General features: G+C 53.6%; 1 protein-coding gene across 1 annotated transcript in view; it reads right to left on the bottom strand.

Moving 5' to 3' along the window:
* Positions 1 to 13,436, bottom strand: part of NAV1 (neuron navigator 1) — a 203,479-nt gene that overhangs the window by 176,768 nt on the left and 13,275 nt on the right. The window contains exon 3 of the mRNA XM_077839105.1: positions 1,069 to 1,815. Coding sequence (XP_077695231.1) covers positions 1,069 to 1,815 — 747 coding nt within the window. The remainder of the gene's footprint in view (positions 1 to 1,068; positions 1,816 to 13,436) is intronic.

Below are 13,436 nucleotides of genomic sequence, written 5' to 3'. Positions count from 1 at the left end.
CCATTTTCCTCGTGAGTGTCACATTCCAGCTCCCCCCCCCAGCGCCCTGACACAGATGCACACTCTGACACACACACACACCAGCCTGGCTTGTGGTCTCTGGCTGATGTCTGACATCTCTCAGCTCTCTCTTCCCCAGTCAGTCATATCATGACATGCACATCACTCCCCCCCCTCCCACACACAGCACACACACCAGCCTGGCTTGTGGTCTCTGGCTGATGTCTGACACCTCACACCTATCCCTTCCCCATATCAATGACACAACTGAGATAATCATGACATGCACACCCTTACACACCCACCCACCCACACCCCCCCCACCCCCCCAGCCCAGCTTGCGGCCTCTGGCTGATGTCTGTAGCTCACACCTCCCCCTTCCCCTTGTCAGTTCCACCAGCCAAGACAATCACAAGGATGCCCAGGAAAACGGTGCTTGTCTATCCCCCACATCTCTGTTCCTTGGGGGGGGGGTTGCTCTCTCCTCCCTTGCCCCTTCCCCCGCTCCCTGTTCTAGCTCGCACGGCCTCGCCAAGCCAGGGGATTTCTCTCGGGCTAGGAAAGGCTCGCTTTGCCAAAGCAAGCATTGTTCTCCGGAGACAAAGTGAGTGTGTGTGTGGGGGGGGGGGGGAAGGGGGGCTTTTTAAGGTAGAACCTCAAGGAAACACTGACAAATACCCAGGGGGGAAAAGCCACGTAAAGAGCCCCAGTGTGCCGGCGCCTTGCAGAATAAAGGAAGGAGAAACCCAGGAGAAGAGATTAGCTCCTCCGGGACGCAGCATTTGCTCTAGGCACTGTTCACTCCTTACCCTCCGCCAGTCCCTTTGATCGCAGCCTAAACGGGACCCAAATGCCGATACCAAGCCCCCCCCCCCAGATAAGAGAGGATGTTCCCCCCAAACTCGCCTTCGCTTTCAACCGCGGGCCCCTGGATTCAAGGGGGGCAGGGGGCCGGGTTTCTGCCCCCTCCCCCGGCCCTATTCATTCATTCCCTCCTGGCACAGCGGATCCGGCTCCGGAGTTGACTCGCCGCCGGTACCGGGTGGGGGGCGCGGGGACGGGACTCACCCAGCATCTGGCTGAAGAGCAGCTGCTCCAGGTCCCCCAGCACCGTCACCACGAGCTCCGGGTCCACCTTCAGGTAGGCTCGCTCCTCCTGCCCCTTCCCCGCCGGGCCGGGCGCCGGCGCCGGCTGCTGCTGCGGCTTCTCCCGGCCCTTGGCTTTGCTGGAGAGGATCTCGTCGTCGGATTTGCTGTCCTCCACCCCGCCGGCCTCGGGCGCCGTGCTCAGGGGCTTCACCTCCGCGTAGGGCCCGCGGGGGATGCGGCTGGGCTTGCCGAGGCTGGACGGGAGCGGGGCCAGCGGCGGCTTGGCCAGGCCGGGGGCGAGCCTGGCTTGGAAGAGGGAGTGCTCCGACTTGGAGAGGCTCTTGGACATGAGCGGGGCTTCCTTGGCTTTCAGCCCCCCGCGCCCGCCCCCCTTGGCCGCCTTGGCCATGTCGTCGCTCCAGCGGGGCTCGTAGAGCTGCATCTTCTTCTCGGCGTCGGTGAGGAAGGCCAGGTTGGTGAGGGACTTCTGCTTGCGCAGGCTGGGGCCGGGCGGCAGCCGGCTCTCCACGCTGCCCGACTTGAAGACCCGCAGCTCGTGCGCCCCGGGCGCTTTGGGCCGCTTGGGCATCATGCCGCCGCCGCCGCCCTTGCCCTCGGCCCCTTTCCGGTAGCCCTTCAGCTCCTCCGGCCCCTCGCCGCTGAGCTCCAGGCTTTTGAGGTTGGTGCCAAGCATCCCGCCTGCGCTGAAACCATTTAACACGCCGGCTGCTGCGAGGGGGAGAGGGGAGCACGGAGCGGGGAGAGAAGAGAGAGAGAGAGGCGGTGAGACCACGGGGCTGCCCAGCCCAGCCCAGCGCGCTCCGCTGCAGCCCCTCCGCGCTGCGCCGCGCCGCCGGCAGACTGAGACCCGGCGGAAGGTCCGGGCCCGCAAGAAGGGCCCTCCCCCTCCGCCGCCTGCCTGCGATGCTCAGCCAGCCAGGGGAGGGGAGGCGGGCAGGGCCGCCTTCTATTTCCAGCGCTCGGGGAGGGGAGGCTGCGCGCCCGGGTGTGCGCAGGGGCTGGCGGGGGGTGGGGGTGGGATGCGGGCTGGTTCCCTAAAGAGCCCAGGAGGAGCCAGCGCCCCGCCTCGCCCCTCTCCCCGCAAAAGCGAGGGGTGGCTTCAACCCACACACCCCGCCCGACAGCCCTGCGCGGTCCCTGCCCTGGGTCGCCTGCGTTCCCACGGGCAGCCGGAGCGCACGGCCGGCTTGCAAAGGATCTGCTGCACCCAGGGGCGGCCTCCGGCCCCATCGCCTCGGGAGCCTGGCCCCACGTGCGCCTCTGCCACCCCCTGTCCAGGGCACTGTGCTCCCCAGTAGGATGCGCTCGGAAGGAAGCGAGGGGCCAACCCTGAGCCCCGCTCCGTCGGGCCCCGGGCGTGTCCCGGCTCCCCCAGCGGTTCCAAGGCTTTCGCTCCACGTGTGAGTGGGGGGCGCAGCTGGGGCTCGGGGGTGGCGTGGGCCGGCCACTCCCAGATCCACAGAAGGCAGCCAGGAAAAAGCCTTCTTCCAGACCCCTTCTTGGGGGGCTGCTCGCCCCACCCCGGGTCTCAAAGGAGCAGGGCCGGGAAACAGGGTTCAAAAGCAGCAGCCTGACTGTGTTCTCTCAAAGCGCTCAGTAGCCCTGTGAGGCAGGGCGCATCATTATCCCCGTGGGGGGGGGGGGGGGAACTGAGTCACAAAGCTATTCGGTGACTTTCCCCGTGTGGCACCACAGTGTGTCAGAGGCCGGGATGGAGTCCTGACCCCAGTGCCCCTTTACCAGGATGTCCTGACACACAGGGCTTGAAGCCGGCACCCCCCTAAAGAGCGGGGTTTGGAATTTCTGTGCCCTTGGTGCCGGGGGCTGGGAGCAGAGACGCTGCTGAAGGGGCTGAGGAAAGGGCAGCACCAGGGTGAGGGTGGCAAATAGGCAATGGGGTGGGAAGCGTCTGCTCAGGCTGTCCACACAGAAATGCCCAGGTCCTGTCACTAGGGCTAGCTCAGGACTGTATAAAGAAAAGCCGGACTCAGTGGACAGGAAGGGGATGCCGCGTGGGTGCTGAGGGGAAGCAGAGCTGTCCATGGGTGCTCCAGAGAGGCAGAGCTGAGGGGAAGAGGAGACTCCTGCGTGGGCTGAGGAGAAGCCAAGCCACCAAGCAATGATGAGGAGAAGTGGCCACCTGTGGGTGCTGAGAACCGGAGCCACCCGTGGTTGCTGAGGAGAAGCAGAGCCACGCGTGGGCAATGAGGAGAAGCAAAGCCGCCTGTGGGTGCTGAGGAAAAGCAGAGCCACCCATGGCAGAGCCACCCATGGGTGATGAGAAGAAGCAGAGCCACCCGTGGGTGCTGAGAAGCAGAGACACCCATGGGTGCTGAGGAGAAGCAGAGATACCTGTGGGCAGTGAGAAGCTGGGACTCCCATGGGTACTGAGGAGAAGCAGAGCCACCCATGGGTGCTGAGGGGAAGCAGAGCCACCCATGGGTACTGAGAAGCAGAGACACCCATGGGCAGTGAGAAGCCGGGACTCCCATGGATACTGAGGAGAAGCAGAGGCACCCATGGGTGCTGAGGGGAAGCAGAGACACCCATGGGTGCTGAGGGGAAGCAGAGACACCCGTGGGCAGTGAGGAGAAGCAGAGACACCCATGGGTGCTGAGGGGAAGGCAGAGGCCCAGCCCAGGAACACAAAGCAAAGGCCGTGAGGACTGAGGCCCTCTGGAAGTCAGCAGACATCCCAAGAGCATACGCCTATTGGAGGAAGTTACCTCTCGGCTCTGCTCCTGACTCATTGCAGGGCTGGGTTGTGGCCAGCCAAGCCTGCTCCAAACCCAGCCAAGATAACACGGAGCAGGCCTGTTCATTTCACATGGACAGACAATGACTTGGAGCCTCCCCATGGTCCACCCCACTCTCCAATGTCTGGCCCACTTAGTCACAGCAATGACCCTGCAGAGGCTCTGTACTGAGGTCCCTGCTCCTGTAGGTTTGGGAAAGTTTGGAGGGAATGTCCAACCAGAAGCCTGAGGGGCCCAGAGACCTTCCCTGTGCCCAGGCCCGGTTGCTGCAGGATCATGGAGTGGTTTGTCCTTGCAGCAGTCTAGGACGCCCGGAAAGCAAGGCTACTCTGGCATGTCCACATGTGTGGAGCTGGATGGTGCAAGGTGCTAATCACCCTCTGTTCCCTGGGGGTCAGTGGGAAGGAAGGAGGGGGCCCAGCCCACAGCACTGGGTTGAACCGAACCCATAGCACACCTTACAGCTGTCCTGCCGGCACAGTCAGTGTCTCCTATCCCACAATGCGGGGACCAGGGGCTCTGGGGCAGTTCCTACATGCCAAGCCCCGCACTGCGGGATGGAGTTCAGGAGACAGGCTGGATCGGCGCAGCGTGCTCATAATTTCCATCTGTTTTTATACAGCGCCTGTCCCTGTGGTATCTGCTCCACTTTATCACCACGGCTCTCCATCCTCAGCGCTGCCCAATCTGCCTGACCCTGTAGGTACGCCCCATGAGGGGCAGGCTCATCTCCCCAGGGGCCATGTTTAGTGCCTGCCTGTCACCATCTCTGCACTGGTCCTACCTGCTGCCCTGTCCTCAGGAGTCCCCCAGCAGCTCTCTCCAGGTCTCAGAATCCTGACCCCACTCTCTGGAAGGTGGGGATTGTTAAACCCATTTTGTGGCATGGGGGAAAGGAGGTGACACAACTTGCTCCAACTTACACAGTTAGAGTAGGTGGAAGAGTCAGAAAGAGAACCCAGGAGTCCTGCCTGCCCAGTCTCCCGCGCTAGCTGCAATACCACGTGTTTGAGAGTGACTCAGCTGGCCTCAGAGCTCCAGACAGCACGTCCAGCTCCCCCGCCCCCACATGGCTACCTGTGGGCACCTGCTCAGGGGACGTGAAAGCAGCGAGCCAGCTGAAGACGGGCACCTCCGATCAGAGCCAAAGCGCACTGAAGTCAATGGAACGACTCCAGCTGGATCAGATCCCTATCACTGCAGTGCCACGCTGGGCCCTGAGAGCTGTGGGTGCAGGTGTGGCACCTCTGGGATCGAAGGCAAAATCCTGGCAGCAGGCAGGTCAAAGCAAGGAGCCAGACTCACAAGACTCCAGCAGCCTCTGACACCCCTGTGGAAGGTGGGTCTGCGTGAATCTGTCTGCCCATCTCTAATATTCCAAGGGAATTAAGGGCAAAGGGGGAAGTGGGTTCTGGTTATCATCATTTTTTGTTAATTACCCTTCCCTTAGGAGGGGGGAATTAATTCTATGTGGTGACCTCACACAGGATTCCATGGCAACCAACGAAATATATTGCATTAGGGCACATTACTATGCTATAGAGATAAGGGAGAGGGAGGAGACTTGGAAAAGCAGAGAAAACTCCTGCAGACAGACCAAAGCTCCTTGGGAACCAATTCTGCAGTTCCTTCTTAGGCAAAACTCCCTGTGACGGGAAGATCAGGCCCTTAGACACTGGGAATCACAGGAAACAGGGACTGAGACAAGTTGGGGAGCAGATCTCCTTGGGGAAGCAATGTCTCCTAGGGATTGGAGCACAGGCCTGGGAGTCAGGACCTGAGTTCTCATCCTGGCACTGGCTCACTGGGTGGCGTTGGGCAAGTCTCTTCCATCTCCCTTAGCTGCCCATCCAAGGAAGTTACTTTAATGAGTGAGGCCAAGAGGATCTGGGCCGTGCTTCAGCCTTATTGCTAGTTTCTGGGTTGGCTCTGTCCCAGGCATCTGGTCTGGCTCATAGATTCTAAGGGCAGAAGGGACCACTGTGATCATCCAGGCTGACCTCCTGTATGACACAGGCCACAGAACTTCCCCAGAATCATTCCTAGAGAAGAGCTTTTAGAAAACACATCTTGTTTTGATTTAAAAATTGCCAGTGATGGAGAATCCACCACGACCCTTGGTAAATTGTTCCAGTGGTTAATTACCCTCCCTGTTAACAATTTACACCTTATTTCCAGTCTGAATTTGTCTTCCTTCAACTTCCAGCCATTGGATAGTGTTAGACCTTCCTCTGTTAGACTGAGAAGCCCATTATTGAATATTTGCTCCCCATGTAGATACTTATAAACTGTGATCAAGTCATCCCTTTGCATTCTCTTAGTTATGCTAAATAGATTGAGCTCCTGGAGTCTATCACTAAAAGGCAGGTTTTCTAATTCTTTAATCATTGTCATGGCTCTCTCTGAACCTTCTCCACTTTATCAACATCCTCCTTGAATTGTGGGCACCAGAAATGGACACAGCCTTCCAGCAATGGGCACACCAGTGCCAAATAGGTAAAATAACTTCTCTGCTCCTACTTGAGATTCCTGTGCATCCCAGGGTGGCATTTGCTCTTTTGGTCACAGCATCACACTGGGAGCTCCTGTTCAGCTGATTATCCACCATCATCCCCAAATCTGTTTCTGAGTCACTGCTTCCCAGGGTAGAGTCCCCCATCCTGAAAGTACGGCCTGCGTTCTTTGGTCCTAGAGGTATACATTGACATTTGGCCATAATAAAACATATATTGCTTGTTTGCACCCAATTTACCAAGCGATCCAGATCACTCTGAATCAGTGACCTGTCCTCTTCATTATGTAATACTCCCCCAATTTTTGTGTCATCTGCAAACTTTATAAATAATGATTTTATGTTTTCTTCCAGGTCATCGATAAAGATGTTAAATAGCAAAGGGCCAAGAACTGACCCCTGCAGGACTCCACTGGAAACACATCTACTTGATGACGAGTCCCCATTTCCAGTTACAAGTTGAAACCTACCCATTACCCAGTTTTTAATCCATTTAATGTTATATTGTTCTACCTTTTTAATCAAAATGTTGTGCACTACCAAGTCATAGACCTTACAGAAATCTAAGCATATTACATCAACACTATTACCTTTACCAACCAAACTTGTAATCTCATCAAAAAAGATATCAAGTTACTTTGACATGATCTGTTTTTCATAAACTCACGTTGATTTGCATTAATTATATTATCCTCCTTTAGTTCATTATTAATTGAGTCCCACATTAACCACTCCATTATCTTGCCCTGGATCGATGTCAGGCTGACAGAACTACTATTACCCGGGTCATCCCATCTACCCTTTTAAAAATTAGAACAAAATTAAATTTCTTTCAGTCTTCTGGAACTTCTCCAGTGCTGCAAGACTTACTGAAAATCAACATTAACTGTCCAATGAGTTCCTCAGCCAACTCTTTTTAAACTCTTGGATGCAAATTATCTGGATCTGCTAATTTTAAAATGTCTGTCTTCAGTAGCTTCTGTTTAACATCCTCCAGAGATACTAGTGGAATGGAAGGAGTGTTATCATCACATGATGAGACCACATTACCTGTTTTTCCCCAAACAGAACAGAAATATTTATTGAACACCCTTTCTGCACTATTATTGATCATTCTACCATTTAGTAATCATTTACCATCTAGTAATGGACCAATAACACTGTCAGGATTCTTTTTGTTCTCAACACTGCTGTCCATAGATTTTGCCTTGTGCCCCCTGGCTTCCCTTATCAATTTTCTACAATTCCTAACTTCTGATTTATATTAATTACTGTCAACGTCACTCTTCTTCCATTTGTTATATATATATATATAGCTGCTTTCAATTCCCCTCTAAACCAACCAAGTTGTTTTTTTTAACGAGCACAGCCTGCTTCCTAGGTTATGGGATTAATCCTATGGGCACAGTTGTGGGCTTTTTGGGGCATCTAGTTTTGAAATGAGTCCCAATGATCATTCACATTCTTCTGGTTATATTCTTCCTTTTAGCTGATTTGACTCATAATTGTTTTCAGCTCTGTGAAATTGTCCCTATTAAAGCACCGGGTGTGTATATATATCTATAGATAGATAGATAGATTACCAGTCTGGACTTTATTTTGCTTGCACATGATAAATGTGATCAAGTCATGATCACTTGTAACTAAGCTACCATTAAAAAGAAAAGGAGGACTTGTGGCACCTTAGAGACTAACAAATTTATTTGAGCATAAGCTTTCGTGAGCTACAGCTCACTTCATCGGATGCATGCAGTGGAAAATACAGTGGGGAGATTTATATACACAGAGAACATGAAACAGTGGGTGTTACCATACACACTGTAACGAGAGTGATCAGGTAAGGTGAGCTATTACCAGCAGGAGAGCGGGGGGGGGGGGGGGGGGGGGCGGGGGCGGACCCTTTTGTAGTGATAATCAAGGTGGGCCATTTCCAGCAGTTGACAAGAAAGTGTGAGGAACAGTGGGGGGGAGGGGGAATAAACATGGGAGAAAAATAATAAAGACTGGGAGTGGATGGGTCATTACACAAAGTAAAACTATTTCCCCATGTTTATTCCTCCCCACCCCCCACTCCCGTTCCTCACGTTCTTGTCAACTGCTGGAAATGGCCCACCTTGATTATCACTACAAAAGGTCCCCCTCCTCCCCCCCCCCCGCTCTCCTGCTGGTAATAGCTCACCTTACCTGATCACTCTCGTTACGGTGTGTATGGTAACGCCCATTGTTTCATGTTCTCTGTGTATATAAATCCTCCCACTGTATTTTCCACTGAATGCATCCGATGAAGTGAGCTGTAGCTCATGAAAGCTGATGCTCAAATAAATGTGTCAGTCTCTAAGGTGCCACAAGTACTCCTGTTCTTTCTGCGGATACAGACTGACACGGCTGCTCCTCTGAAACCTGAGCTACCATTAACATTTAGGTCTGTGATGAGCCCCTCTTTATCTGTCAGGACAAGGTCTAAGACAGAATTTCCCCCCATTAGCTGCAACACTTTTTGGTTGACTCTTTAGGATGAGACTGTCAGATGCCTAGGGGATTTGGATGCCCAATTCCCATTAATTTGGGGCACCCATATCCCTTAATTAGCAGCTTCACACAGCCAGGCACTTTATCTGTATTGATTGTCTGTGGCAGCCGCTGTATCAATGGGCTAGACACAAACTAACAATCAGCTGCTGGGATGGGGTACCCAACCCTGCACCAAGCCGGCGAGGGTGACGAAGCTGCTGTGGCTGACTCAGCCCCTCCCCGCTACACCTGCACTCTCTGTCAGATAATGGAGGGCCAGATCAGTTGTTGGCTGACCCAGAGGAGAACAGACCGCCTATTCTTTGCTCCCTGAATAGGGATAGCCCAGGACTTTTGCAGACTGTCAGAGCCCTGCTGAAGGAGTAGGCCTAACCCAGGACTAGTGCATTTGTTTTGGGACTATTTTTTTGTTGGATAACTAGAAAAGGATGATTGACCCAGGCTGGGCTGCTTGTGATTCCCAGAGTCATAGAATTTAGGACAAAAGGCACTGCCTAAGGGGCTTGCTGAGACTGTTTTAGGGACCCCCCTGCCCAGGGCGCTTGTGGGGAAACTAGTAAAATGCTATGGACCTTTTGCACCCGAGCCGAGCCTGCCCTATGCCACCATAATTGTCAAAGAATCAGAATAGAAAGCAAAAAGTTGATGCCAGAAATCCAGCACCTGAGCTGTCTCTTCCTCGGCTGACAGCCCCAAATCCAGCTGTGCAGACTTGAATCCCAGAGCAGGGTCTAGCAGGCTCATTTGCACCACCGCTCCCCCTATAACTCGCACACCCAAAACCCAGCAGCCCCGCCTCATTGCTCAGCACAGCAGTGATGGTCCAGTAGGGTGGTCTCCCTAGCTGGAAAGTTTATTACTTTTGCAAACCGTACTGCAGGATACGTACTGGCAGAGCATCCAAGAAGAGCATCAGTAGTTCACACCAGGCTAAGGCAAATAAGCCAAGGCCAGTCTGTGAGGCCCGCTCCTTGCTGTCACCATGTTTGCATGCTCACCTGCTAATTTGCTACCAATAGGTCTCAAGTCAATCATTTGCAAATGGGCCATCATCACTTTAGCTGATTTTGTACATCTCCCTTTTTGCGGGGGCCCAACCTGAGGCACCCCAAAACTGAGGCTCCCAAAAATCAGAGGCCCGCTTTGAAAATGTGGCTGCATGGGCTGAGTCCATGTCAGACAGGCACCTGTGACTCCTGACGCCCTGTAATATGAACACTGTCCAGACCAGCTCGCCGAAGGGACCTGTCGTGCCTCAAAAACGAGAGGTCTGTAATAGGACTTCCATTGGGACTTAGACTGAGTTCTGTCCCTTTAAAGAACCATTTCAGCTAGAGAAGTTTCAGACGCTCCCTAAATGAACCTCTCCCTTTTCTCTTCTCTCCCTTTCTTTTTATATTCTCTGCACATCCCCGGAGTATCCCACCATCCTCCACGGCAGAGCCAGCTCCTTGCTGCCGTGGCAACAGCCATCCCAGTATCGGTCAATAAAATAACAACCCAGAGAGATCTGGAGCATTTGTAAGACCAATTTGCAAAGGGATTTTTTTTGGGGGGGGGGTCTGATTATTCCTCTAAGAAATGAGGTAACTAGATTTCCCTCCCTCTCCCCCCTCCAACCTCTCACTGTATCCCTGGCAGCACAGAGCCTGCAAAATACAATGAGCTGGAATAAATGTCTGTGAATGGTTCATTGAAGAATGACTTTGTAAACGTGGAATCAACCATCAGATTGGAAGGGGCCGAAGATGCCAAGCAAATATTGCACACAGTGGCTTCTGCATGGAGGATTAATTCACCAGTGATTTTCTCCTAGTGACCCTCAACCCGGATATAATGCTGTACGGGGAGCCCATTGGCTGTGTCTTGCTTGCAACATTAAATTCTCTGCTCTCTCTCTGCATCCTTCTAGCAATGGGTCATTCCTGGAGCTCAAAGAAAAACTGAAAGGAGGGGAAGACAGAGGAGAAACCGAGCGGTGCCTAGCTCTTGAGCATGTATAATAGATTGTTGGAATCCAATCAAGTCATTAGAGGAGGAAAGAGACAATGTTGCTGTATTCTTCTTTCCATTTAACAGCAAAGGGGCTGGCAAGGGGAGTTTAATCTTGGCTGCAGCAGGATGTGACTTGCTAAGGGGCTTTATCATCTCCCAGCAAAGCACTGGGATCAGCATAGCCAATGGGATTTAGGCACTGAACTTGCTTAGAGGCTTTTGAAAATCTTTGCCTCTCCAGGCATCTGGATCCCTTTGGAAATGAGTCATTTAGGCACTTCTGAAAATTTGACCCTAAATCTCCTTATTTTGTGGAGGGCCAGAGTGCGGGAGGTGGTGGGTATGAGGTGGGGAGGCTGACGGGACATGGAGATGGTTGGGGATGGCCTACAGGACATCATCACTGGTCTCGCCTGCACTGATTACCTTTTGAAGATTGTTAAATGGAGCCGCTCGGAAGGGGTGGGAAACGCTGAGTTGTCCAAACTGAACCTTTTCACATAAATGTCTCCAATTCGATGAAAGTTTCCTCAGATCCAGGATGGAATTTCTGGTCAAAGCCAGAGAGAGACAGACCCACCCCAGTATAGCCAAAAGCCCAGCGGTGAGAGCACTCACCAAGACCCAGGTTCAAATCCTGGTGGTGCCAGGTTCAGAGTAGGCATTTGAACCTGGGTCTCCCACGTGAGTGCCCTAACCACTAGGCTAGAGCATCAGTGTCTCTGTAAGCCACTGAATAGATTTAATTATTTATACCAAATAGAACAGCTTCAAAAGCTTAGTGGTTAGAGAATTTGGCTGACCCAAGTGCAAGCCCCTACTCTGAGTCAGGCAAAGCAGGGGTATAGGTCTCCCATACCCCAGTTGAGCACCCTCACCACTTGGCCATGCTGGAATGGGTTTGTAACCTCCCCCCCGCCCCCATGCAATGGCCCAGCAACTGTGCTAAATCAGAGCAAGGAGAAGTTTACCTGTGGGGAGAGCTTGTGATGGGAAAGAAACGGCCCCACATCACCCCAGCAAGATAAATCCCTTCCCCCAGCAGGAGCCCCAGGATCTGGGGGGTCTATTTTTCACTCTAAGCACCACAGCTGAGTGCGGTTCTAATGGACATTGCCGAATCCCAGCTCAGAACGGCTGCTGACCTGCAGAGATCTAAGGGCGTTAGGTGCTTGAGCATGGGACTGGAGTGACAGCCCTGGCAAGCCAGGGGTCTGCTGATCCACTGGGGGCAGAGAGCCCTGCTGTCAATGCTGGAGCTGCTCCAGCATTGCGAGCCTGTGTCCCTTCGTTCGGTTCCCATGCCACCGCTGCCTCCTGAGCAGGCCCCATGACAAATCTGCGCTCTCAGCCCGAACTCAGAGCTCTGCCAGGCCGGATAGCATTACACCCATGAGGCTGAGGGGCCAGGAGGAGCCGTTCCCAGAAAGAGGCTGTCATTTTCACACGGGCTTGGTGAATTAAACACCCTCCCTAGCACCTGGAGATGGGCTGCAGCTGGAAGAGAGGGGTTTCTATTTTCCCAGGCAGGCTGAGGGCTGGGAACAGCTGGGCCCTGCTGGCTCTGGGATTTGCCCACAATGGGCTCCCAGCCTCACGTGGCCATAAGGACCGAGAGACAGCAGAAAGGCAGGGACAGGACCAGAGCCCATTGGGCCAGACCCTGCAGAGACACAGCACCTGCCCCAAAGAGCTTACAGTCTAAATGGGCAAGGGAGGTGAAGGGAAGGGGAAACTGAGGCACAGAGAGGCTCTTTAAGCCAACGCCTTAAAAACCCATGCTCTCTCTGTGCAGAAGTAGCTGGATGAAATTCTCTGGCCTGTGCTATACAGGAGGTCAGACTGGATGATCAGAATGGTCCCTTCTGGCCTTAAAAGCCATGATTCTGTCAGGCACGGCCCTTAAAGGCTCCATGTCCCTTAAAGGCCTCTCACCGCCCCACAAGTGCAGTGGTGAGTCAGTTGTAGCCCTGCCACCAATCTCAGCGATGTCCGTGGGGCAGGACCAGATGCCCAGATTCTAAAGCACTTTGACTGAGAGGGAGTATCTGGGATTCTTCTGGAGGAGCTGCAGAATTGAGGGCTGGAGGGGCCAATGGGGACCAATCCTTAACTTTTACATGGGGCTTCCCAGCTGTAGATCATAAAGCGGGGTGTCATGTTACAAATGGGGAAAGTGAGGCTCGCAGAAGGAACTCAACTTGCTCAAAGTCACAGACCCAGTCAGTGGCAGAGACAGGATCAGAACTCAGGGCACTCCCAGTCCTTGGAGAAATCAGACTGGAGACCGAGGCTAAGCTGATGACCTGTTAGAAGTCTATGCCTTGCCACACAACTCCCTTAGTTACTTTAGCCCCGTTGCCTCATCGGCTGGATGTTGGTGACCTAATCATTGTGGGCAGGGGAGGATCCCCCGAGCCAAGCAGCCATTTCTGGAACAGAGGGTCAGACGGGTGAGGGCAGGAAAGTGGCACATAATGCACCAGAAGTGAATGGCCAGGTAGATGTGGGTTTTCCAGAGGCAGAACCAC

The sequence above is a fragment of the Eretmochelys imbricata genome, chromosome 21, assembly GCF_965152235.1.
Source record: "Eretmochelys imbricata isolate rEreImb1 chromosome 21, rEreImb1.hap1, whole genome shotgun sequence".
In the NCBI taxonomy this organism is placed as follows: Eukaryota; Metazoa; Chordata; order Testudines; family Cheloniidae; genus Eretmochelys; species Eretmochelys imbricata.
Note: the sequence above shows the minus strand (reverse complement) of the source record. Positions and strands in the feature narration are given on the sequence as shown.